The sequence below is a fragment of the Pan troglodytes genome, chromosome X, assembly GCF_028858775.2.
Source record: "Pan troglodytes isolate AG18354 chromosome X, NHGRI_mPanTro3-v2.0_pri, whole genome shotgun sequence".
NCBI classification, from domain to species: domain Eukaryota; kingdom Metazoa; phylum Chordata; class Mammalia; order Primates; family Hominidae; genus Pan; species Pan troglodytes.
The window spans coordinates 8,686,975-8,712,164 of record NC_072421.2 but is presented as its reverse complement, the minus strand read 5'-3'; the positions used below and the strand labels follow the sequence as shown (position 1 = coordinate 8,712,164).

General features: G+C 39.8%; 1 protein-coding gene and 1 long non-coding RNA gene across 2 annotated transcripts; one reads left to right on the top strand and one right to left on the bottom strand.

The window, feature by feature from the left end:
* Nucleotides 1-5,941: 5,941 nt before the first annotated feature.
* On the bottom strand, nucleotides 5,942-16,210 carry LOC134809333 (uncharacterized). The gene is made up of 3 exons (XR_010154791.1): nucleotides 15,420-16,210; nucleotides 12,216-12,290; nucleotides 5,942-6,640 (listed from the first exon to the last, which is right to left on the bottom strand). It is a non-coding gene; the product is annotated as an uncharacterized LOC134809333 (long non-coding RNA).
* Nucleotides 16,211-16,931: 721 nt separating this feature from the next.
* Nucleotides 16,932-17,802, top strand: LOC112207987 (variable charge X-linked-like). Its single transcript, NM_001427512.1, has 2 exons — nucleotides 16,932-17,203; nucleotides 17,397-17,802. The coding sequence occupies exons 1-2, from the start codon at nucleotides 17,102-17,104 to the stop codon at nucleotides 17,712-17,714; spliced, it is 420 nt and encodes a 139-aa protein (NP_001414441.1). The 5' UTR covers nucleotides 16,932-17,101; the 3' UTR covers nucleotides 17,715-17,802.
* The last annotated feature ends 7,388 nt before the right edge of the window (nucleotides 17,803-25,190 follow it).

Below are 25,190 nucleotides of genomic sequence, written 5' to 3'. Positions count from 1 at the left end.
CCACACAGATGTCATTCTCCACATGCACTAGACATCTAAAAAGTCTTAAAAGCAACTGAAGAAGTCTGGGTCTACTGCCTTTGAAAGCAATTGGTTCCAGAATGTCATGAGACCCATTCAGGCTAACGAGAATAAGACGTTGCATGATGTATTCTAAGGAAAGTGTCTTAGCTGCTTAAGCAGAACCACACAATGAGACAGCCTTTCTTTTTTCTGACACAGTGTGTGCATTAAGTCTTGAAATGTTCCTGTTATCTCTCTAGCAGGCATGCAACCGACGACTATATTCTCAGAATTTCATCAACAAAAGTCAACATTTTAAAAAAGTTTCCAAAGGAAAAAATAATAATCTTTTTTTCTGAGTACCACAAAGCACCAAGACTAAATGAGTGGAAATAGCAAAATTATATTTTCATTTAAAGTACACTGAAACATTCTGAGTGTTCCTTTTTCTTAATATGCTTCTGGGAGAAGGAGCTGTTATATAACTAACTGAAGCTCTAAGATTAATATAGAACTGAATTCATAATTTGTTCCTGTCAAAGCTCTTCCATTAGCTTAAACACATATCCCAAATATAAACCCCATATATCAGAGTTCAGTTCCCATTTGTGATAGAATTAAATTAGAATTAGAAATGGATGGGTTGTTCTTTGTTTGTAGTGTTCTCTGTTTGGGAGATATTTAAATTTTTGTTGATATAGCAAAGTAGTTTTGGCAAAAAATTCTCATTCTCATTTGATCTATAAGAGCTTAATTCCTTTTATTTTTTTCACCTGGAAATCAAATGCCAACCTAACCCAAACACGTCTCAAACTGCAATTGGATACTTTTGGGTTTTCATCCACAAACCACGTTGCCGGGTTTTTGTTGTTGCATGTTTGTTTGTTTTACCATCTTCAAGTGGCCTTTGTCAGTTCCTTCTCTATTTTGGGTAACTGTGATGAGAATAGGAATTGTTGTATTATTCCACCATAGCATTGAGGCCATTTAATCTAATTTAAGGCACACTTTTTTTTTCAACTCTGTTTTCTCTAGACCTTGGGCTTCATTAAGGTGCCTCAAAGCCAATAAAGAGTGGAATTTGGAGACAAAAGGAGTCAAATCCATCTCTGGATCCATTAGCCATCACTTTCACTCTCATCTCAAAGACTATTAATAATAGTTCAGTTCACTGCTATGAGCATAATTTTGAAAGACTTCACTTAGCTATTAAGAATTTCTTGATCTGATCCAATTTTCCTTGAAAAGTACTTCTGTTTTTTTCTGTTCTTGTCTACAGTATTTCAAGGAAGATATTTCCTCTCATTTACAGTAATGACTTCTGTTTGTGCATGTGTTTTCTCACCTTGACTGTTTTGCCCAACACCTAAATCAATTATAGCTGCACGAATCTCCGAGCACGAAATGAGTTTTTGGAGTTGCTTTTCTCTCAGCCACCAAAAGAAATCCACCCTCAAAAATGAGCTGCCACTGAGCAAAGCGTTTTAAAAGGTTGAAGGTATTTGATAAACACTACACGAGAACATTCAATTAAAATTGGTCAAGTGACTGTAGCAGACAGGAAAACAGAAACTGGGGATTTGTTAAATTAGATTAGACCTTAGACTCTTGGTCCATAATACCCTTTAGGATATCCTTGACAATGTTCTAAACATCCAGTTTCATAATGAGGCAGAAATTTTCTGATAATTAACCTGATAGTGTATTGGAAATGGAAATAGGAGAAAGTTCTGGACCTCAATGGACCAAAATCTTATATTATTTAACATGTTTTACAAGCTTTTTTCTTTTCATGCTGCATCCTTATATAGCTGTATCTTCTGTCTAATACAGTAATCAGTAGCAGCAACCTAAGGTGATTTATATTTATATTTAAATACATTAAAATTAGATAAAATTAAAATTAATTTCTCAGTCTCACTGGCCCCATGTGAAGTGGTCAGTAATCCCATTTGGCCACCATATTGGACAGTACAGATACGCAGATTCTTGATCATCACAGAAAGTTCTGTTGGGCAGTGCTGCTACATAGGATGGAATCACACCTGAGGATAAGTCTCAAAACTTGGTTTCTGCTGTGTGGGGTGAGCCTTTGATCACCTTCTACCAAGTTAGTAACAATCTCTGTAATGTGTATGCAAACATATTTCTGCAATGCATTGCAACATTCTTCTTCAGTTCTAACCATTCAGCAGCTCCCCTGACCCACTGAATACGAACATTCCTCCAACTGGCATTGTGAGTCTTCCTCAGATGTTTGCAATCCCCAGCATTAGTCTTCCATCCTTATTCTGCATTCACCCTTGCTCTAGTCACATGGGATTGTTCACTCTTTTCCAGACATGGCCCATGTCTGGCTTTTAGTCCTTGCTCCTACTAGGCCAATAGAAATTTTGCTTCCTTTCCTATCTCCTTCAGCTTTCTCTTCTTAACAGAGTATTTACCTGTTTCTTTAGAGTCAAGTGTGATTTTCCCAATTTCAACCCCTGAATCATTGAATGAATTCATTTAAGTGCATGTGGCTTATTCTCCTTTGCATTTCAATGATTAGTAAACCTGCCTTATAGGTCCAATTACCTTAGTTTCATAGATCCCCCTGGGTCTTACACTTCAGCATCTCTCTGTGCCTTGCACATTTCAGGCATTCAATCAACACATTTGGAATTACATTTCATTTAAGCACCAAAATAACTCCTTGAAACTCGCTTTAATTTTAAATTAATAAAATAACAAAAAACTATTAACTTTATCCACTCTTACAATTGCTATAGGATAATACCACAGAAGAAAAATTAAAAATTAAAAATTACTGCTATTATAATTTTATAATCAGATGCCACTCACTGTTTATATGATGGATAGTATCACTGTAGGACTTTCAACTTTTTAATATCTCCCAATGAAGCCTTGAGTGTTGGGATTAAGAATATTTTGGTGCATGGCTGACATAAACCCCTTCTTTTTGTCTCTGTCTCTATTTCTCTCTCTCCTTACACACACATACACAAGCGTATCTTTTTCTTTCTCTGCCTTTGCATGTGTGCATAGCTGCATCTTCTCTCTCTGTCTGCTTCTCCCTCACTTTCTCTTGCACTGTTTCCTTGTTAATTTTTTTACTGTTTTACTCTCCTCAGCAAATCCTTGTAATTCTCATCACAGTTCTTCACTGAAGCGGCCTGCTCTGTATGCTTCACTGTCTCCCTATTTTTTTTTTCTCTAATTCCCTTCTACGTGGTTGAATGCCTGGACTCTGAAGGTCTGTCCTGGTCTGCTCTCTCCCAGTAAAGCAGTACACCCTCACAGCATGGCCCCATACAGCCCAGGTTCTCCTGGCCATCCAGGGGTAGTTTGGCCCTCCCTGAGGTCTGCTTCCAGGCCTTGTCTGGGCTAGGCAGACTGAGCCCTTCCCAGCTGGGTTCCAGAGGCTAGACTTTAGATGACATGGAACAAAGACTCAAGGTACACCCAAATATGAATTCAGGATCAGCCAGAGCCTTCCAGGATAAAATTCTGGGAAATTTGGGAAAGACAACAGGTAAACCTCACAGGACTAAAACACGTCAATCGGTATGGCTGCTTAGTACAGCCCTTCAAAATCCCAGGCTCACTGCAAACTACAGCTCTCCAGGCTTTAAGCTGTGCCTTGATCATTGTCAAGTGCATTTCAATAAATTTTATTTCACTCTTTAAAATACTTGACGATGATGATATAAAAGGAAAGCTGACAATTCTAAAACATGCATTTTATAAATGTATATGTATAGTGATAAACGGCCTGTCACACAGATGATCCTCATTTCTCTACACATACCCTCTGCGGAATCGATTTAGGTGTAATCTAAACAACTTTGCACTTCTGGTTTTCAAAGGGATATGCAGCAGAAGTAATAGTCAGTCACTAGTGTGACCCTCCCTGATAAAGATCATCCTTCCTACTGTGCCAATGGGCTTTTATTTCAATTCACGGAGACACTGTTGTAAAGAAATACATGAATTAATTTGTCATTAGAATTTATTTCTGGGTGTAAAATGCCTTAGCTCTGCTTCAACAGAAACAAACCCTGAGAACAGACACTACAATGGTCTGCCTTTTGAAATAGTGCAATTGCCCCTGTGGTGTTATGACCTAAGAAAGGAGAGACATTCTTGGGATCTTTACTTTTGATTCATTGTGTAGCAATGAAATATAGAATAGGAGTCTGTAGAAACTGTCTGATGAGGTTACTTCTCAGTTGGAAGCCCCAAACACATTTACAATAACTCAGTGGAGTGAAAGTCTTTCACTCCTCAGTGGATGACTTCATTGTGGCTGGACACTTAGAATTCCAAAAGAAGAAAATAATTGGTATATTTGCTTTCAAGACCACGAGTGAGATACACATATCCCATAACATTCTTCTGTAAACCTCAAATATACATAATACAGTTTTAAAGGCCACTAGATAGGGACAATAGTTTTTAGCACATGGATACAAGATTTTACCTAAAGACATTTCTTGAAAACAAACTTTATGTGACAAATTGCATAGTAAGGCTATAATTATTTTGGGAGGAAAATACACAACCAGGAAATTGGATAAGTAAAAATAATATATTTATAAATTGGTGTTGGCCTTCATACCCACCCACCCTGCTGGTGAGGGTAAATGAGATGTGAACTCTGCCACAGTCATTAAAGTAATGACTTTTCTTTTTTTGTTAGGGGGGAGGGGGTTGCGGAATTTCACTCCTGTTGCCCAGGCTGGAGTGCAATGGCGTGATCTCGGCTCACTGCAACCTCTGTCTCCTGGGTTCAAGTGATTCTCCTGCCTCAACCTCCCAAGTAGCTGGGATGATAGGCATGTGCAACCATACCTGGCTGATTTTATACTTTTAGTAGAGATGGGGTTTCACTAAGTTGGTCAGGCTGGTCTCGAACTCTTGACTTCAGGTTATCCACCCACCTTGGCCTCCCAAAGTACTGGGATTACAGGCATGAGCCACCACACCCAGCCTTATCTTTCAATAACTGATGATTCCACATGTATTCTAGGTTTGTACATAGTCTATATTTAGCCTGAGTTTGTTCCTATTAGAGAGATAATTATTTCAATTCAAGGTTCAATGAAATGCCCTTGCTGAACTCAAATAATTCAGAAGACCTTTCAATGACTTGAGAGGTCCTCAGTATCAGGTTGTATATTTTGTTCTTTCCAGGAAGAAAATCATATTGTCTATTTGGATCATATTGGACAGCTGAACCCATCAAACGTTACCAGAATGGTGGAGTCCAGGAAGAAAACAGAAGACGACAAGAAAACTGCACGTGTAAGTCCATTTCCAAGCAGATATGTGTGTGCAGGAGTAATGTTCTACAATGAAGGGAGAGGAGTAGAAGTGCTGAGTAAACCCAATACTAAACCTTTGCTATATGAGCTTTTATGTGCTGGAATTTCTCAAAGGTCCTTCCTTGACCTCCTGTCTTCTCACTGTATACTCTACCTAAGCAATTTAATTATACCCATGACATCAATAACTCAATTCTCATCTATATTAGTCAGTGTTCTCCAGAGAAACAGAACAAACTTGAGTATTAGAATACATATATATACACATATTATATATATATACATATTATATATATACACATTATATATATACATATTATATATATACACATAGTATATATATACATATTATATATATATTATATACACATATTATATATGTTATATATACATATTATATATATTATATATTATATATATACATATTATATATACATATTATATATATATTATATATACATATTATATATGTTATATATATACATATTATATATACATATTATATATATTATATATACATATTATATATACATATTATATATATTATATATACACATTATATATATACATATTATATATATACATATTATATATATATATACACACACACATCTCTCATTTTATCTGTTTTTCTCCATCTTCACCAACACCACCGTTACGCAAGCTATCATCGTCTCTACTCTGGGTAACTGTGACAGTCTTCTAACTGCTCTTATGCTCTCCAGTGTGAGCTCTCAAGGAATGGCCAAGGTTCTCAGTGTATCTTTAAAAAATCGTGCAAGATAGCCCTTCCTTCCTTTTCTCTCCCGATGCATCATGTGTTATGTCTCCATCCTGCAATGCCCAGAACCCCACCCTCATCCTTTAAGTTCTAACTGCAGTAACATTCTCTCAGTCCCTCAACCATCCATGCACCTTCCACTCAAGAGTGCTACCTGGACAACTGACGTCATCCTCGCCCCAAGCCCCATTCCCATTGGCCTGATTGCCAAACATCAATTCAGCAGAGAAACCTTTTCTGAACCCCAACACCTAGGAGGTCGTCTCAGAGAATGTGATGTGTTTTAAAGGCATATTTTTGTGATAGTTTGATTATTACTGGAGTCCCCCACTAGCTTGCAGGCTCACTAAGGACAGGGTCTTTGTTGTTCAGTTTCATTAAAACAGCAAGTACTTAAAAAATATTTAATGAGTTTTAAACATATTTTTATTTGTTTTAATCTCATTTTTTAAAAATTCCATTGCAAGTTCTTACCAGGCAGAGTATCTTTTGATTCTGACATTGTTCATTTACTCTTTTGTCACCATCTCTGTGAATAAAATTGAACATGGATTTGATATAACTGGGCACTTGCTCTGTTTTTATAATTTAAATGAAAAATCCTTTCATTCAAATAAACACAGGCCTTCAATTAACTAATAGTTTTTGCTAACCCCTGCTGCTGCATTTTTCTCAGTAATTCTTAAGTGAGAATCATGGTAACTTCACCAATCCCTTTATGTTAAAAGCAAGGATGTTCTTATGACTAGTAAGAGGTTGGTGCAAAAGTAATTGAGGTCTGAAAGTAATGGCAAAAACCACAATTACTTTTGCACCAGTTTAATAAAAAGCAATTTATTAAATGGCCATAACAATATATGCCAAAATTGTCATTTAAAGATGTAGTGTTATATATTGAAACATAACTTGGATATTTTCCAGATTCAGTTTCAAAAACAACAAAAATAAAATATAACTGTCCCATGAACCCATTTTCATCTTTCCAACTCTTGCCCTCTACGGATTCAATTCCATGGTTTAAATATTGACCTCTAAACTAGTCAGCCAGTTTATCAGATTCACCTTTACAACTTAGGCAATAACTAGCCTTCAAAATAAATATAAAGAAAAGAAAATAAAAGAAAGTTTCCAATGATGTTCTTAGAGCAACTGACTAAGTCTTCTCATTCTGTCTGCACAGGTCTTTTCTCCAAGTTCAGCAGCATTTGTGTTGTAGAACAGGCACAACTGTTTTGAATTGCCACAACCACTCACTTCCATCGAACTTGGCAGAGTGGAGCATATTCATAGAGAAAAAACATAGGTATCTGGTTCTGATTAGTGGTGCAGTTTTAGAATACATCTGCCATCATATATGCACACACAAGGCATGGGTAAAAGCAGTTGGACACTAAGACACAATAATTATATCTAGGGCTAACTTCTCTACAGTGGAAATTCTGTATAACCAAGAGTTCTTCCAAAAATGTACGCAGGCACACACATCAATACACTGTACAAATTCTTCAGATTTAACCTGGATATAATAAAACTCGAAGATGACCAACAGAATTGTGTATTCCTTTGTTATTTAAATATCTGAACATTTAATATTTCTTGGTCAGTTTCAGGTAAAAAGCTACACTAATAATGTGGTTTAAATATGACATACTAATCTGAGAAAAAACTGTGGTATATTTTAATAAAACTTTCTATTTACAATGCTAATCTGTGTAACACTGAAGTGTTCCGCTCCAAAAATTCAGGATCTTTTATTGCTGAAGAGTTAATCATTACAGGGGAAAATCATGACACCCAGTGGCCAAAGACTTTCAATGCTGCATAAATTCTTGTGTCCTCTGTTCTTTATCACACTCATAAATTAATTTATTGATAAACTAAATCATTTATGTATTAAAATATGTATTACTAAAATAGGTAATGTGTTCATGAATGCTTTTGCATTTTTACATGTAGGCATGAAAATTATTTCTGAAATTGGAAAACTGCAGATGCTAATGTGGTTTGTGTGGATATGTGGCATCTGCCTCAACATAACCATATGAATATATTTCTTAAACACATATACTCATTTACAAAGAATCTCCTATTCTGGCAGGGTGCAATGGCTCATGCCTGTAATCCCAGCACTTTGGGAGGCCGAGGCGGGCGGACCACGAGGTCAGGAGATTGAGACCATCCTGGCTAACACGGTGAAACCCTGTCTCTACTAAAAATACAAAAATATTAGCCGGGCGTGGTGGCGGGCGCCTGTAGTCCCAGGTACTCAGGCAGCTGAGGCAGGAGAATGGTGTGAACCTGGGAGGCAGAGCTTGCAGTGAGCCGAGATCGCGCCACTGCACTCCAGCCTGGGCGACAGAGCGAGATGCCGTCTCAAAAAAACTAAAACAAAGAATCTCCGATTCTATACTCATGATTAGAACACATTCTGTGCTAGCCCACCTTTTTTCCTTTTGAAAAAACCCTCAAAGGAAAATAAAATGAATCATTTTACTTGTTGAGCTAATAATGGACATGGATCTTATTTATGTCTACATATTAAGCAGGACATTGCATGATAAGAAGGAGGTCTTTATGACGGGTAAGTTTATTTATACCTGTGCTGCTTCCCTTTCATTGGCCAATTTTACTTATTTCCCTCCTCGATTTAATTACTATTATAAACCTGGGAAGCTATACAGTAGTAGTGGTGAAAGATAAGTTCAGATTCCAACCTTGTCACATAATTAATTTGTAACTTTCAGCAAGTTCTTTCAGCTCCTGAAATTCAAGTATCTTTATGTGAAATGAGATTATTCTTTATTTGAAATAAAAAAAATTCCTACCTACTCCCTTTGTTGTGAAGATTATCTACCCTATGCATATACATTTATATATCCGTAAAGTGGCTAGCACAGGGCTTGAAGGTTTTTGTTTGTTTGTTTGTTTTGACACAAGGTCTCACTCTGCCATCCAGGCTGGAGTGCAGTGGCATGGTCATAGCTCACTGCAGCTTCTACTTCCTGGGCCCAAGCGACATTCCTGCCTTAGCCTGCCAAGAAGCTGGGACCAAAGGTAAGTGCATCCACCCGCAGCTTATAATACTTTTTTTGTAGAGAAGGGGTCTCACTTCAAGCAGTCCTTCAATATGTTGATAACCTGCTTATTTGCAATCCAACCAAAAATGCCTCAGACCTAAATACTATTACAACTCTTTAGACATTGGCCCCTTGTGGTTATTAAGTCTCTCCTTCCAAAGCTCAAATCTTCTCCCAGGAGGTTTGATTCTTGAGACTAACATTAATCCCAGGGCCCAAGGGTCTTTCAGACCACCGCAAAAATCGTATCCTAAACATGGACATTCCATACACTAAACATCAGTTGTAGTCCTTTCTTCGAATGGTAGGTTTCTGTCACATTTGGATAACCCGGTTTGGACTTATAGCAAAACCTCTTTATGAGGCACTACAAGGATCAGGGGAGGAACTCTGAAATTGGAGCCTTGAAATGGACAATGTTCTAAAAACCCTCAAACAAGCCCCCGCCCTGGCCTTGCCAGATCTTACAAAGCATCTTTACTTGTTTGTAGTTGAGAGAAGGGATACAGCCCTTGGAGTCCTCACTCAGCCACTGGGACCCTCCCAGTGGCCAATTAGTCACTTGTCAAAAACCCTTGACCCAGTGGCATGGGGATGGCTGCCATGCCTCTGAGTGCTAGTGTGTGTGGCTATCCTGGCTGTGGAGGCCTCCGAGCTAACTCTGGGCCAAGGAATAACTGTCTACATCCCACATCAAGTAATGAATGTCCTAAACTCAAAGGCCTTTCACTGGATCTCACAGAGCCATATAAGCAAATTTCCAACACTCTTTCTACAGGTACCAGAATTGAGTATTAGGCTCTGCCAACCCTTAATCCTGGCATGCTGTTACCAAACCCAAATGTGGAGGGACCACTTAAACATTCTTGCTTGGAAACCATAGATCTAACCTGTAATGTTAGACCAGACCTCCAGGATACTCTCCTTATAGATTCAGAGGCCACATGGTACACAGATGGCAGTAGCTTTATGATAGGTGGAACCCAACTGTCAGGGTATGCTACTATTAACCTAACTGAAATCACAGAATCTGGACCTCTGCCAGGAAGTAGCACCTTAGCCCAAAAGGCTGAGCTCATTGCTCTTACCTGTGCTTTACAATTAGGGGCAGGCATGAGGCTTAATATTTACACAGACTCAGCCTATGTCTTTCATGCAGTGCATGCCCATGCAGCCATTTGGCAGGAAAGAGGACTTTTAATGGCCTGAAATACTTCAATTAAACGTGTTCCTGAAATCATGGCCCTGTTGGAGGCAGTTATGCTTCCCCCACAGGTAACTATCATTCACTGCAAAGTGCATCAGAGAAGCAATGATGAAATCTCTATCAGAAACACCTGGGCTGACAAATAAGTAAAAGTGGCTGCCAGGTCACCCTTTCAGGCTGTCTTCATTCCTAGCCTAACTTCCCTGTCTCCACACTATACACAGGGGGAAGCCCAAAAAGCTCTAGAAAGAGATTTCTCCCATACCTCAAAGGGTTGGCTAAAAAGTCCTAATGGCAAACTCTTGCTCCCAGGAGCCTCACAAAGGAAGTTTCTAAATAGCGTGCACCAATCGACTCATCTGGGGGCTAAGGCCATCCAAGATCTAATAAAGTCACTGTTCACCAGCACGGGGATAGCCCAAGCTCTATGGGCCATCTCACAGGCATGTCCCACCTGCTGCCAAATAAACCCAGAGGGAGCACACAAACCTCCCCAAATCCTTCAACCCATTCTAAGATGAGGAACCCTACCAGGAGAAGACTGGCAAATATATTTTACACACATGCATCATGCAATGTGTGTATTTGTTAGTCAGGTATCTCTTAGTCTTTGCAGACACCTTCACTGGATGGATAAAGGCCCTTCCCACTAAAACTGAACGGGCCTCAGAAGTCACCTCAGCCCTTTTAGACCACATTCTTCCTTGTTTTAGACTCCCTCATGCCCTACAGTCAGACAATGGCCCCACTTTCATTTCTTAAATAATGCAGAGAATCAGTGAAGCTCTCCATTATTTAAGAAATGAAATGCAGTGAAGACACATGTGTCTTGGCGTCCACAATCTTCTAGGAAGGTGGAGAGAGCCAACCAAACCAGAAAAAGCACTTCACAAAGTTAATACATGAAACCCAACAGTTATGGTCAACTTTGCTCCCCATTGTACTCTTAAGAGCCCGTATCACCCCAAAATCTGAAACCCATCTAGCCCTTTTGAGATTCTCTGCGGAAGATCTTTCTTCCAAACAGACCTTTTGTTAGACCCAAAGAGACATTATCTCATGCAATATGTTATGTCCCTGGGACAAACCATCAAGGCCATCAATCATTATCAAAGTCTTCATAGCCCAACACCTGGCCCCTCTTTTTCAGGAAACACTCACCCTAACCTTATGCCTAAAGACTAGGTATATCTTAAAACTCTCCCACAGGACCAAAAGCCACTGGAGCCAGTTTGGACTGGACCATACCAAATTCTCCTTATGACCCCGACAGCTGTTCAACTCAAAAGCCTCTCCATGTGGATTTACTGCTCCAGGGTAAAGGTGGCACCAGCACTCGACAAAGAACGCACCACCTACACCTGCGAACCAGTTGGAGACGTTTGTCTATTGTTCAGGAGGAACTCAAACTCAGGCAATATCCACCTTAATACTTAGAAGCAGCAAAAGCAGAAACCCCTGATAAACCCATCAGATCTCGTGAGACTTATTCACTATCATGAGATTAGCACAGGAAAGACCAGCCCCCATGATTCAATTACCTCCCCCTAGGTCCCTCCCATAACATGTCGGAATTCTGGGAGATACAAGTCAAGTTGAGATTTCGGTGGGGACACAGCCAAACCATATCAAGCTATATGAAGTTAAAACCAGGTACTATGGGTGTTCACTTGATTTTTGGTTCTCATGAAGATGTTTTTCTCTGTGTAGATAGTTGTTAAATTGGTGTCCTTAGTGGGGGGTCAGGGGGACAATCAGTGAAGCATTCTATTCTGCCATCTTTCTCCTCCTGTAGATCTGTAGTATATTTTGAAATATACCTTTGTAGTATATTTTGAAGTCAGGTAGTGCGATGCCTCCTTGTGTGTTCTTATATGGGCCCAGTTTCTGGAGTCCTAAAGCAATTACAATAATAACATCAAAGATCACTGATCAGAAATCATCATAACAGATATAATAATGATGGAAAAGTTGGAAATATTGTGAGAATTACCAAAATGTGACACAAGGACATGAAGTGGGCACGTGCTGTTGGAAAAATGACACTGACATGCTTGACAGTTGCCAGAAACCTTCAGTTTATAAAAAACACACAATATCTATAAACACAATAACGTGCATCACAATAAAACGAGGTCGACCTGTACCTGCCAGTACCCAGGTAATTAGTTTACTAGGAATAAGTAATAATAGCTAAAAAAACTAAATACAGAAATTTAAAAAACACTGTCTTCTCAGGACACAAAAACATGGAAAGACAGTCCAGGCTCATAGAGTGACAGGATTAATATTGTATAAATCACAATACTCACCAAAGCAATTAACAGATTAAATGCAAGTCCTATCAAAATACCAATGACATTCTTCACAGAAATAGGAAAAAACTTATAATATTCATAGGAAACCATAAAATACCTCAAATAGCCAAAGCAATCCTGAGCAAAAAGTGAAAAGCTGGAAGCATCACACTACCTGACTTCAAAATTTACTACAAAGCTATAGTAAACCAAGCAGCATGGTACTGGCTTAAAAACAGACACAGAGACAAATGGAGCAGAATAGAGAACCCATATATAAAGCCACATGCTTACAACCAACTCAACTGAAACAAAGACAAAAAGAACATATGATGCTGAAAAGACCGACATGTCAATAAATAGTACTAGAAAGCTGGATAAGTATATGCAGAAGAATGAAACTAGATTCCTATCTTTCACCACACACAAAAAGCAAATCAAAAATGGGTTAAAGACTTGAATCTGGCTGGGAGTGGTGGCTCACGCCTGTAATCCTAGCACTTTGGGAGGTCGAGGTGAGTGGGTCACTTGAGGTCAGGGGTTTGAGACCAGCCTGGCCAGTATGGTGAAATCCCATCTCTACGAAAACTACAAAACTTAGCCAGGTGTGGTGGTGCACACCTGTAATCCCAGCTACTCTGGAGGCTGGGGCACGAGAATCACTTGAACCGAGGAGGTGGATGTTATAGTGAACTGAGATGGTGACACTGCACTCCAGCCTAGGCCTGAACAACAGAGTGAGATGAGACTCTGTTGAAAAAAAAAAAGAAAAAAAAGACTTGAATTTATGACCTGTAACTGAAACCACCAAGAAACATTGGGGAAATGCTCCAGGACATTGGTCTGGGCAAAGACTTCTTGAGTACGACCTCAAAAGCACAAGAACCAAAGCAAAAATAAACTACTGGGATTACATCAAGTTAAAAAGCTGCATAGCAAAGGAAATTATCAACCAAGTGAAGAGACAACCCACAGAATGGCAGAAAATATTTGCAAAGTATCCATCTGATAAGGGATTCCTAATCAGAATACATAAGGAGCTCAAAAAATTTAATGACAAACAATCTGACTTAAAAATGGACAAATAATCTGAATAGATATTTCTCAAAAGAAGACACAAAAATGACCAGCAGGCATATGAAAATATGCTTATTATGAATCATCAGAGAAATACAAATCAAAACAATGCAATATCATCTCACCCCAGTTAAAATGGCTTTTATCAAAAGACAGGCATGAACAGATGCTAGCAAGGAGGTGGAGAAAGGGGAACCTGTGTACACCGTTGGTGGGAATGTAATTTACTACAGCCCCTATGGAGAACAGTATGGGGTTCCTCAAAATCCTAAAAATAGAACTAGTATATGATCCAAGTATTCCACTGCTGGGGAAAGAGAGAGAGAGAGAGAGATGGATAGATAGATAGATAAATAAATTTATCTGTACATCAAAGAGATATATCTGCATACTCATGTGTATTGCAAGTCACGATAGCCAAAATATGGATTTAGCCTAAGTGCCCATCGACGGATGAATGGATTAGGCAAATGTGGCATATGTACACAATGGAATATTATCCAGGCATAAAAAGAATGACTGGATATTATGTTAAAGGAAATAAGCCAGGCACAGAAAAACAAAGATTGCATGTTTTCACTCATATATGGGAGCTAAAAAAGTGGTTCTCATGAAGATGGTGACTATAGTGATGGTTACCAGAGGCCAGAAGGGGAAGCGGGGGATGAAGGGTAAATAAAAGAATATAAATAAAAGAATATAAATATTACCACTGAACTGCACACTTACAAGTGGTAAAGAGGGTGCATTACATGTGTATATTTTACCTCAGTAAAAATAAATTTTAAAAATAAAATCACGTTCTTCTCACCACTTACTGCTGAGTTATTGTTGGAATAATGAATTACTACTACAGATGAGTCATGTACCTAAGTAAGTAGTAAAATAGAGACAACAACAATAGTTCAGTGGAATGTAGAACATAGGGAATCTAGTCAGGTCAGATAAAATTTTGTTGGTGTTGAGTTAATATATAAGTTCTACTTAACTGGGCTTTCCCATGAAACACGTTACATAGAAAGAGCTAACAGTCATTGCAATACTAAGTGAACCTGATCCTGAAAATCGTGTTCTTTGCAAGTCTCAATTATTCATTTTAGTTGGGATAAGAACTTATAAGGATAGGTGCTGAGTGTTACCCAGGAAAAAAAGGTCCAAAGGATAACAGGAGATAATTTGAATATCTATGTGACGCCTGGAAAAAGCAAAATCCTTCCTAATCATTCTACTATTTTTTGTTGGAATAATAAATTACCACAGACATCTGGTGGTAAACATGTAATTAGCAACCTAAAGATAGCTAGAATTAGCCAGACCAGGTAATTGATTGCAGGAAGCTGAAGATAACTGGCCTATGCCAGGGAGTTCAATAACCATTTTCCTCAATGCAAAATTCCAACCTCATGTTAGAAATATTACCAAATATAGTAGATATCTACTTTATCCAAGTGAGTAATTAACTAGAGATAACTACATGAAGCCAGTACCTGGAATAAAGAAATTCTTCTCAGTACTAGTTGAATAAACAACTAGCAATTACTAGGAAAACTGGTTGAACATAGAAAGTTTAGTAACCATTCGAGTCAATTCTGTATTCTTACTTTTTTAGGATTGTTGACTAGGTACTATGGATATGGTAACTAGAGTTACCTGAGTAAGAGTTAAATACAGAATCCTCCATAAAACTGGAATAACTGGTTGAAGACAGAAGTATCACATTGCATTCTCCTCAGTATTTCTCATTTCTTGTTGGAATAATAAGTTGGTTCTGTCAATGGGTAGTGAGTACCTAGGTTATTACAAAGCAAGAAATAAGAAGAGATGACTAGAATAAATATTTGATACCAGAATGGTGAAAAAAACATTCTTTTAAAATAGAAACTCTAATTTCCTGTGTAATTAATGAGTTACAATTAGTTAGTACTGGAGATATCTATATGAGATGTGGACTTCATTTTTGGGGGGTGGTACATACTTAACAGATGAACTGCTGGGTCACATGGTAGATCTATTTTGATTTTCCAAGGAACCATTACACTGTTTTTTATAACGGCTGTACCAATTACATGTCTGTCAACAGCGTGTAACAGTGAGGTGATAGTTCATTGTGGTTTTCATTTGCATTCTCTGATTATTAATGATGTTGAGCACATTTTCATATACCTGTTGGCCAGTTGTGTGTTTTCCTTCTACAAATGCCTATTCAAGTCCTTTGCCTATTTGTTAACCAGACTATTTATTTATTTGCTATTGAGCTGTGTGAGTTCTTTATATATTTTGGATATTAACTCATTATTAGATACATGGTTCGCAAATAGCTTCTCCCAAACCATAGCCTGCCTTTTCATTTTGTTGACTGTTGGCTGTGCAGAAGCTTTTAGTTTCCAGCCTGCTCACTTGCCCTATATATTTCAGCTTCCTAGACCCCCACATTGTGTGAATGTGTGAGCCAATTGCTTAAACTGTATCATATATATAATTCATAAATAAATACTACATGATAGTAAATATATATTTATGATATATAATATTACACACACACACACACACACACAATATCCTATTGTTTTAGTTTCTCCTTCTCTGAGGAACCCAGCCTGATACCGAAACCCAGCCTGATACCGATACCCAGCTGAGCGAGTGTGTTTGCTGATCTTGACCTCTGGAAGCCAGTGCTTTAAACCATGAGAATGAAAAATTGTGAGGCACTATGTGGATGCTGGGAGAAGTATGTGAGATGGAAAAGTTGTTTCATGGCATCCAAGAAGTGAATGACCCTCAAGGTGTAGCAGAGGAATTTGTAGGAGAGAGGGATGACTGACGTCTTCGGATAGCCCTCCATCCATCCCAGTTAGCATGGAGGGATTTTAGGCAGGTCATACAGAAACTGGGTAATGATGGCAGGTGTGGAGGAACAGAATGTACCACTGAATGGGAGGTCCGGGGGAAACATGTGGCGGAAATATTCTCCCGTGCCACGTGATCTGCCAAAATTGAACATGGGGAGTTTAGGAGGGGCGACATGTCAGTTTGGGAACTATCTTTAGGGGTGATAACCCAAATCTCCCTTTCTCCAACTAGAGCACCCTGCCTTCCTCATTAGATGTCACCCCCCCCCCGCCCCCGACTTCATCCGCCATGTCCTGATGGTGCTTTGTGACGTATAAGGCCTGCCTTCCCACCCAGGGCTACCATTGGCTGGGTAGTGGAGTGTTGACCAATCACAGGTCAGGGGCGTGATTGTCTCGTCCTGGGATCGCGAGAGGGGTATACACAGGGAGGCCAGACAGCCTGGAGTTAGTCGAGCGTTGCGAGACGTTGAGCTGCGGAAGATGAGTCCAAAGCCGAGAGCCTCGGGACCTCCGGCCAAGGCCGAGGGGGCAGGAAAGAGGAAGGCCTCCTCTCAGCTGAGCCCCAGTGGCCCGAAGAAGAAGGTGAGTGACCCTCCCAAGCTCCTCCTCGTCTTCCCCTCGCCTCCTTCCTCACAAGAAGCCTCTCCTGTCCTCACTTGGCACAACCCCCCAACCCGGTCCCCACCGCTTCTGAGGACACGTCCCTGTTCCCAGCCTCCTCCATCCTCGTCCCTAAACCACAGCCCTTCTGTGATCGTCCCTGTTGTCCTTCCAGACTGCCAAGGTGGCCAAGAAGGGAAAAGCGGTTCGTAGAGGGAGACGCGGGAAGAAAGGGGCTGCGACAAAGATGGCGGCCGTGACGGCACCTGAGGCGGAGAGCGGGCCAGCGGCACCCGGCCCCAGCGACCAGCCCAGCCAGGAGCTCCCTCAGCACGAGCTGCCGCCGGAGGAGCCAGTGAGCGAGGGGTCCCAGCACCACCCCCTGAGTCAGGAGACCCAGCTGGGGGAACCACTGAGTCAGGCGAGTGAGGTGGAAGAACCACTGACTGTGTGGATGGCCAGCTACTACCCTATCTCCGAGAGCCGCGACTAAGTTCAGGCCCAGCCGCCAGACCTCAGAGATCTCACCAGCGGGGTGCTTGCCATACTGTTGATAATAAAATGAATGTGTTGCAAATTGATCTGAGTGACTCCCTGTTCTCTGATGGTGGGGAGGGAGGGAGGGAGGGAGGGGGGAAGAGGTGGTGTGTGGGGAGGGAGGGAGGAACAGGTGGTGTGTGGGGAGGGAGGGAGGAAAAGGAGGTGTGTGGGGAGGGAGGGGGGAAGAGGTGGTGTGTGGGGAGGGAGGGAGGAAGAGGAGGTGTGTGGGGAGGGAGGGAGGAAGAGGAGGTGTGTGGGGAGGGAGGGAGGAAGAGGAGGTGTGTGGGGAGGGAGGGAGGAAGAGGTGGTGTGTGGGGAGGGAGGAAGAGGTGGTGTGTGGGGAGGGAGGGAGGGAGGAACAGGTGGTGTGTGGGGAGGGAGGGAGGAAAAGGAGGTGTGTGGGGAGGGAGGGAGGAAGAGGAGGTGTGTGGGTAGGGAGGGAGGAAGAGGAGGTGTGTGGGGAAGGAGGGAGGAAGAGGAGGTGTGTGGGGAGGGAGGGAGGAAGAGGAGGTGTGTGGGGAGGGAGGGAAGTGGGGTCCCGCGGGGTTGGGGTCACAGGGACAGGTCACAGTTAGCCAGACAGGAGGATAAGGATTGCGTCATGGCTGAGCACTGGAGACAAATTTCCCCTTCACAGGATGACTCCGCTTCTTATACGGTTTGTTTCTTCATGCAATCTTGCTAGCACATACACCAGGTACCAAGAACTGGATTCTACCTACTTAGGTTTCACTGTCAAAATACCTTTTCGGTTATGGAAACCGATGGAAGAATCGTTTCCATCTCTTTCCTTTCAGCGTCCCCTCCCTACAATCTAATATAATTAAGAAGAAAAATTCAAAGTAGAGAAAAATCTATCTACTTGAAAAAAGCCTTTTTATTTTTGCAACTGAGGAGACAGAAAGTACATTTCATATTTCCATACATTAGAAATACACAGGTCCTTTCTATATACAGAATTTACTGTATACAAATATACAGAAACATATGTAAATAAAATGTAATATACAACTATATTTACTATATACAAACCTATATAGATTGTATACATTTATATATAAATATATAAATACAAATATAGAAATATGGATTATATATTTACATATAATATAAATATAAATATATAGATATAGATTATATATATATATCTTAGAAATACACAGGTGTTTTCTATATATACTAGAACCTACTATATATGTATATATTAATGTATGTGTTTTTATATAATTCGTAGATTATATATAGAAATATTTACATATATATTTTATGTATAAATACACATATAAAACATATTTATATATTATATATAATCATTTATTTTAGAGGGTAAGACGTTAATATTGTTCAAGCATGGGTCTCAGGCAAAAGGAGAAAGGAAATTATTTTAAGAAGAAATGAGTACAAAGATAAATATACAATATATAAAATATATATTCTATATGTGGTCATTTATTTTAGAAGGTAAGCTGTTGATATTGTTGAAGCATGCTTCTCAGGCAAAAGGAGAAAGGAAATTATCATTTTAAGAAGAATAAAGTACAAAATTATCACGATTTAATTTCCAGTTGTTAATAATTACGCAGACAGAATAACTCATGTCCTTTAATCTTACAATGAATAGCACGTTAAACTTTTATGTGATTCTGAAAATATGAATTTCCATATAATAAGGGTTTGAGATGTAAAGCACTAACTTTATAGGCAGTTTTCACTTGTTACATACATTGTTCTTATACCTTTAAAGATGTTAAAATTAATGGTGGCTTTGAAGAGATGGTAGCATCATTTGAGAAACAACAAATGAGTTCTGTTTCATCCTTTCCTTGGTGTGGTCAGGGCTTCACTTCATTAGCTTAGGAAGGGATTTCAGAGCTTTTCATGTTGAACTTGTAGCTGCCTCCTATGGAATCCTACGAAATCTAGGCCACTATACCACAGAAACAGGGCGTTGCCCCATGTCCTGAACACCATCATTTTGTGGTATATTTCTTTTGTATTTCTTATATGGAAATACCATATAAGAATGAGCATGCTTGGTATAACTCAAAGCCTGTTTATTTGCAAGGCTGTATTGACCCTGGACAATAAATATTTGTATGTTACGGATGGGAAACAAGTCCGCATGAAAAGCTCCTGCTGTCTTTTAGGAAAGCGTATTGGCTGTGGTTGTATATCTCTTTCCAAAGGGAAATTGGTGAACTCTCTGCTATAGTTTTTTCCATAATGACAGCATAAAAACTGAAATAAATTTATCTTGTCAGTGGCCACTTTTGGGGTTGGTGTATATTAGGGAGCACTTCTGCAGTGTGTTTCAAAATTACATTCAAGGATTAATTTCATGCACCTTATTTTAATGCCATATTTCCATTCAAGCTCTGCATGTCACAACAGTCTGTGATGATTCTTTTGGCATTGAAATAATTATCCATGGCACTTAAACCGTGTTTCTTTCATCATTTCATGGCAGTCGGAGCTTCAACTGCTATTTGCTGGGAACCCATCCTGACTAGCTCTTTCACTAGGGCTTCATGTTTTATTGTGATGATTGGCAGACTTGTGTTTCAGACATTTTCAGATTTGGAAAGTTACTATGATTTTGAAATTATAGATGCAAAAATGTCATTGAATTTACTTTCACAAACTTTTAATTCATTATAGACAATAAGAGGTTTAATCAGAAATCAGGCCAGGTGCGGTGGGTCACGCCTGTAATCCCAGCACTTTGGGAGGCCAACGCAGGCAGATCACTTGAGGTCAGGAGCTTGAAAGCAGCCTGCCTAACATGGTGAAACACTGTCTTTACTAAAAATACAAAAATTAGCCAGGCGTGGTGGTGTGCACCTGTAATCCCAGTTACTTGGGAGGCTGAGGCAAGAGAATTGCTTGAGCCCTGGAGGTGGAGGTTGCAGTGAGCAGAGATTGCAAGACTGCACCCACTGCACTCCAGCCTGGGTGACAGAGCAAGACTCCATCTCAAAAAAAAAAAAAAAAAATCAATAATTTAAGTAATCTTTTAATTTGTTGGAGCATTCACAAATACTACATCTGCATTTAAGTCTCTCTTTATTCTACATGTTATACACACAGTTAAACTAGTTAATAAGAGTGTTAAATACTTTCCCTCCTTCTCCAACTACCCACAATCTCAGGCTTAAAATAAACAGTGGAATGAGTAAAGACCCAAAATAATATAACAGCAAAGGTGCAGTTGACTTTTGTAATCAAATGATAAATATCAAAGCTTCCTGACATTTTAGGCAAATCTTCCTGAGTCCCTAAAAGGCAGATCCCTTTGACTGCAGTCATGAACAACAGGTGATCTTGAGATTTTCAGCTGTCAAAGACAGTTGGTGGGAGAATTTGAAAACGCCTTGTACATATTAAAGAGCTAAGCATGAGATGATGCATACATACATATGTCTCTGTCTCATTAGACCGCAGGAAATAGGACACATGGCAGGAAGGCGCATGTTGATTCCCCTTGACCATGCAGCTTCCTCTGCTCCTGACTCCTAAGAACTTTCTGACCTATTGGTCATTCCCAGCTTCAGATCCCCACGCATACAGATTGTTTTTGGCTCCACGTCAGTGATACACAGGACAGAGAATTGCTCTCAAAAAACACTCCGGAATTGAAAAATGACAGGAGAAGCTCAACGCGATGGCTGGGTACCAGAGGGAAGGCCTTCCGCTGTTTTGAACACTGATGCTAAGCTCTAGAATAACTGCAGCTGCAGGCTGTTGGACCTGGGCATGTGTCAGGCAGGGTGTGAAATGCTCTCCATGCACGACCTCATTTCTCCCTCACATTACCCCTATGGATTAATCGGGGCTCTAGAGAGACGCTACCAACAGGTTATCAGCAAAGACAGATGAGAGGGGATTTATTAGGGGAATTAGAGGGTGAAAAGTCTCAGGACAAGCTGTCTGCAAGCTGGAGCCCCTGGGATGCCAGGAGTGTGACTCAGTCCACACCCAAAAACCTCAGAACCAGGGAAGTGGATGGTGTAATTCTCAGTATAAAAAGAGCCTGAAGTTCTGATGTCCAAGGGCAGGAAAAGAAGAGTCTCAGCTCCAGGAGAGAAAGGGAGGAAAGTGCCTTTCCTCTGCCCTGTTTCTTCTATCTGGGCCCTCAGAGAATTGAATGGGGCCTGTCTCTATTGAAGACATCTTCCCCACTCTGTCCACCAGCTCACGCCAATCTTCCCAAGAATACCTGTGCAGGCTCACCTAGAAACAATGCTTTACCAATTCCTGACGTATTCCTTAAGGCAGTCACGTTGACACCTGAAATTAACCATCACACCCTGTAAAATGAGTAGTGTCCCCACTGGACAAATGAGACAGACAGTTTGAGTAACTTTCTTATACTGCTTATAGGTTATAGAGTCAGGATTAAAACTCAGGTCTGCAAAGATCAAATTCTAAACTCCACCCTCTTAAGGACTGCTGCTCAACACTGTGGAAGCAGTACTGTATTAGACACTGTACAAGGATTGAAGAGGCATTCGAGACACATCCCCTGCTTTAGGGACCACATCCTAGCTCGCATTCATGACAGGAGTCATGTTTCTGTGACTCTACTATAGACCCCGGAACCAAGTGTGAATTGGTACGCTTTAGGTGTGCATAAGCTCTGCAGAAATCCTAAGAAAGAGCCAGATAATTATAGGCTCAATTCATATAGGCAAGTTTTTACGAAAATAGCTTTTAGCCAATTCCTGAAAGAAAATATTTTTACTGGCAGAAAAATGTTCTGCTGGAGAATAACTAGTTGAAGGGCTTTGGGGGAAGGGGCCCTGGACATATGTACACACAAGTGGGGGAAAAAGACACACAGAATAGAAACAGAATTGAGGACCCTTCAGGGAGAGAAGTAAGGAAAAGTGCTAGCCCAGCAAGCTGATAAAAATATATCTGCCCTGTATTTAAAGGTAATTCCATCTCTTGATGTTTTTTTCATATTATTCATTTTATTATATTTGTTAGTATAGTATTATCCACCTTATTGTCCCATATATTATGGCATTTCCCCCTATATGTGAATATATTACCACATAGAAGGAAATGACCTCATTTTCCTAATACATAATTAGACACATGAGTTTATTCGTTTACAAGCAAAAATGTGTCTCCTCCATTAAGTATTAAAACAAAGAAAACCATAAAATATTCCAGAGTCAAATCTTGGAGCTCAATACTCAGAAATGTTGCTAATTTGCACATTTTATGTGGTACTGATGACTCCCACATTAAGGAGTGCTTTTGTGTCTGTTTGGTTGGAGACCTCAATGTTTTGATGAAAGTTCATTCCTAGGAGGCCACTGTCATCAAATCAACTTTGCATAAGAAAACTTATGAAAACACAAACCATTCTGTCCTCACAACTTTAGTCCACAACACTGGCAAATGGAGTCAAAACTGCATGCTCATAGTTTATCACCACAAACTATGAAGCTACTAGAAGAAAACTATGGGGAAATGCTTGAGGACACTGGTCTGGACAAAGACTTTTTGAGTAAGACTTCCAAAGCACAGGCAGTAAAAGCAAAGCAGACAAATGGAATAACATGAAGCTCAAAAGCTTCTGCATGGTATAATAAACTTTCAATGAAGAGACAACCTAAAGAATGGAAGAAAATAATTGCAAACTATACATTTAATGAGAGATTAATAACCAGAATATATATGTGTGTGTGTGTGTGTGTGTGTGTATAGAGAGAGAGAGAGACAGCTCAAGCAACTCAGAATAATAATAATAATAATTATTATTATTATTATTATTGCGTGTAGACAAATGAATCAGGCTCTGTGGCTCCGGGGAACTGAAAATCTTCACACAAAGGCAGAGAAAGCCCTTCCAGAATATTTCTACACTATTTCCTACACTAATCACTCAAGAACCATTTCCAAAAGCAATAAAGTATATCTGGCCAACCCATGATCAGCACCAAAACTTGCAGAATTTTGACTTTGCCTTTTTGATACTGGCCTTTCATTTTTAAAAATAATTGTTTTGTCCTTTTGCTTCAGACATGTATAAAACAAACGGAAAACATTATTTAGGAATGACTGACTCTATATTACTGAATCAATTATTAAATCTTGCTGAATGATTGATCTTGGCAAATAGAGATGTAACTACTTCTTGATGCCAACTGTAATTCAAATCTCTTCTCAGTAAAGAATTAATGAAATGCTTAGCCGGGCATGGCCAATGGAATTAGAATTAGCCCAGTCTTGCCGTAACTTTCTGCTTCCTTACTGTCCTGAGTTTCGGTGGGCAATAGATTCATTTTTGTAGATTTCTACAGAAACATCTGCAACACTGTCTTTTTGCATTCATAACTTAAGGCTTTCATAATTATTGCAGAAGTTTCTCAGTCTCTCCATGTGAAATTTCTCTTAGCTATTGGATTTTAGATATTTCACAGTTCCTTTTGTGCCTCTAAACACAACAGGCCCAATTCTGCTACTTAAAGTGGTTTCATGTTCCAGTTGCCTGCTCAGAATATGTCTGTTTAATCCCCCTTCTATGGTGATTGATCTGTTTACACTATACTCTCCTAGACTGGGGAAGTTTCAAAGTTGAATCTAGCTTTTTAGGATGTAGACAGCTGCCAAATTCATGGCAAAAATGACATGCTACCTTAAAATATCTATTCAGGCTGGGCACGGTGGCTCACGCCTGCAATCCCAGCACTTTGGGAGGCCGGGACAGGTGGATCACCTGAGGTCAGGAGTTCAAGACCAGGCTGGCCAACATGGCAAAACTCCATCTCTACTAATACAAAAATTAGCTGGGCATGGTGGTGCGTGCCTGTAGTCCCAGCTACTCGGGAGGCTGAGGCAGGAGAATCCCTTGAACCCGGCAGGCAGAGGTTATAGTGGGCCAAGATCGCACCACTGCACTCCAGCCTGGTGACAGAGCGAGACTCTGTCTCAAAAAAAAAAAAAAAAAAAAAAAAAAGTCTATCCAAAGGTACCAAAGGTACTTGCTGTATGAGGCATCATAACTTCCTGTGAAAATGAAAGCTATGCACTTTGTGAATTAAAAACAACAGTGCACATAGATATACATACACTCCTGAGCATGCATCAGGTGTGCCGCACACATTCACACACACGCCTCCTCCCCCCCACACACACATTATCTTAGAGTGTGCCTTGGCATCCTTCTTCACATAGACATATGACATTGTTGAAGAGACCCAGCTCTGTGTGGTCAGTCTGTGTGCCCAGCATCACCTTTGTCCCTCCACAGCTATGTGCCCACTTTGTGTGGTCTTTATATTTTTCTGAAGAAGAGTCAGGTTACTCATTCACTTTATTTGTGTACACACTTCAAAAAATATATATTATAACATTTCTATAATATCCAATAAAAGGATGAAATTAGAGGATGTAACTTCTGACCCAAAAAAGGACA

Bases quoted from the DNA above. Each gene is read 5' to 3' on its own strand.
- LOC112207987 (NM_001427512.1), top strand. From the start codon at position 17,102: ATGAGTCCAAAGCCGAGAGCCTCGGGACCTCCGGCCAAGGCCGAGGGG. The intron at 17,204-17,396 runs GTGAGTGACCCT...TTGTCCTTCCAG, and splicing joins CCAGTGGCCCGAAGAAGAAG to ACTGCCAAGGTGGCCAAGAA.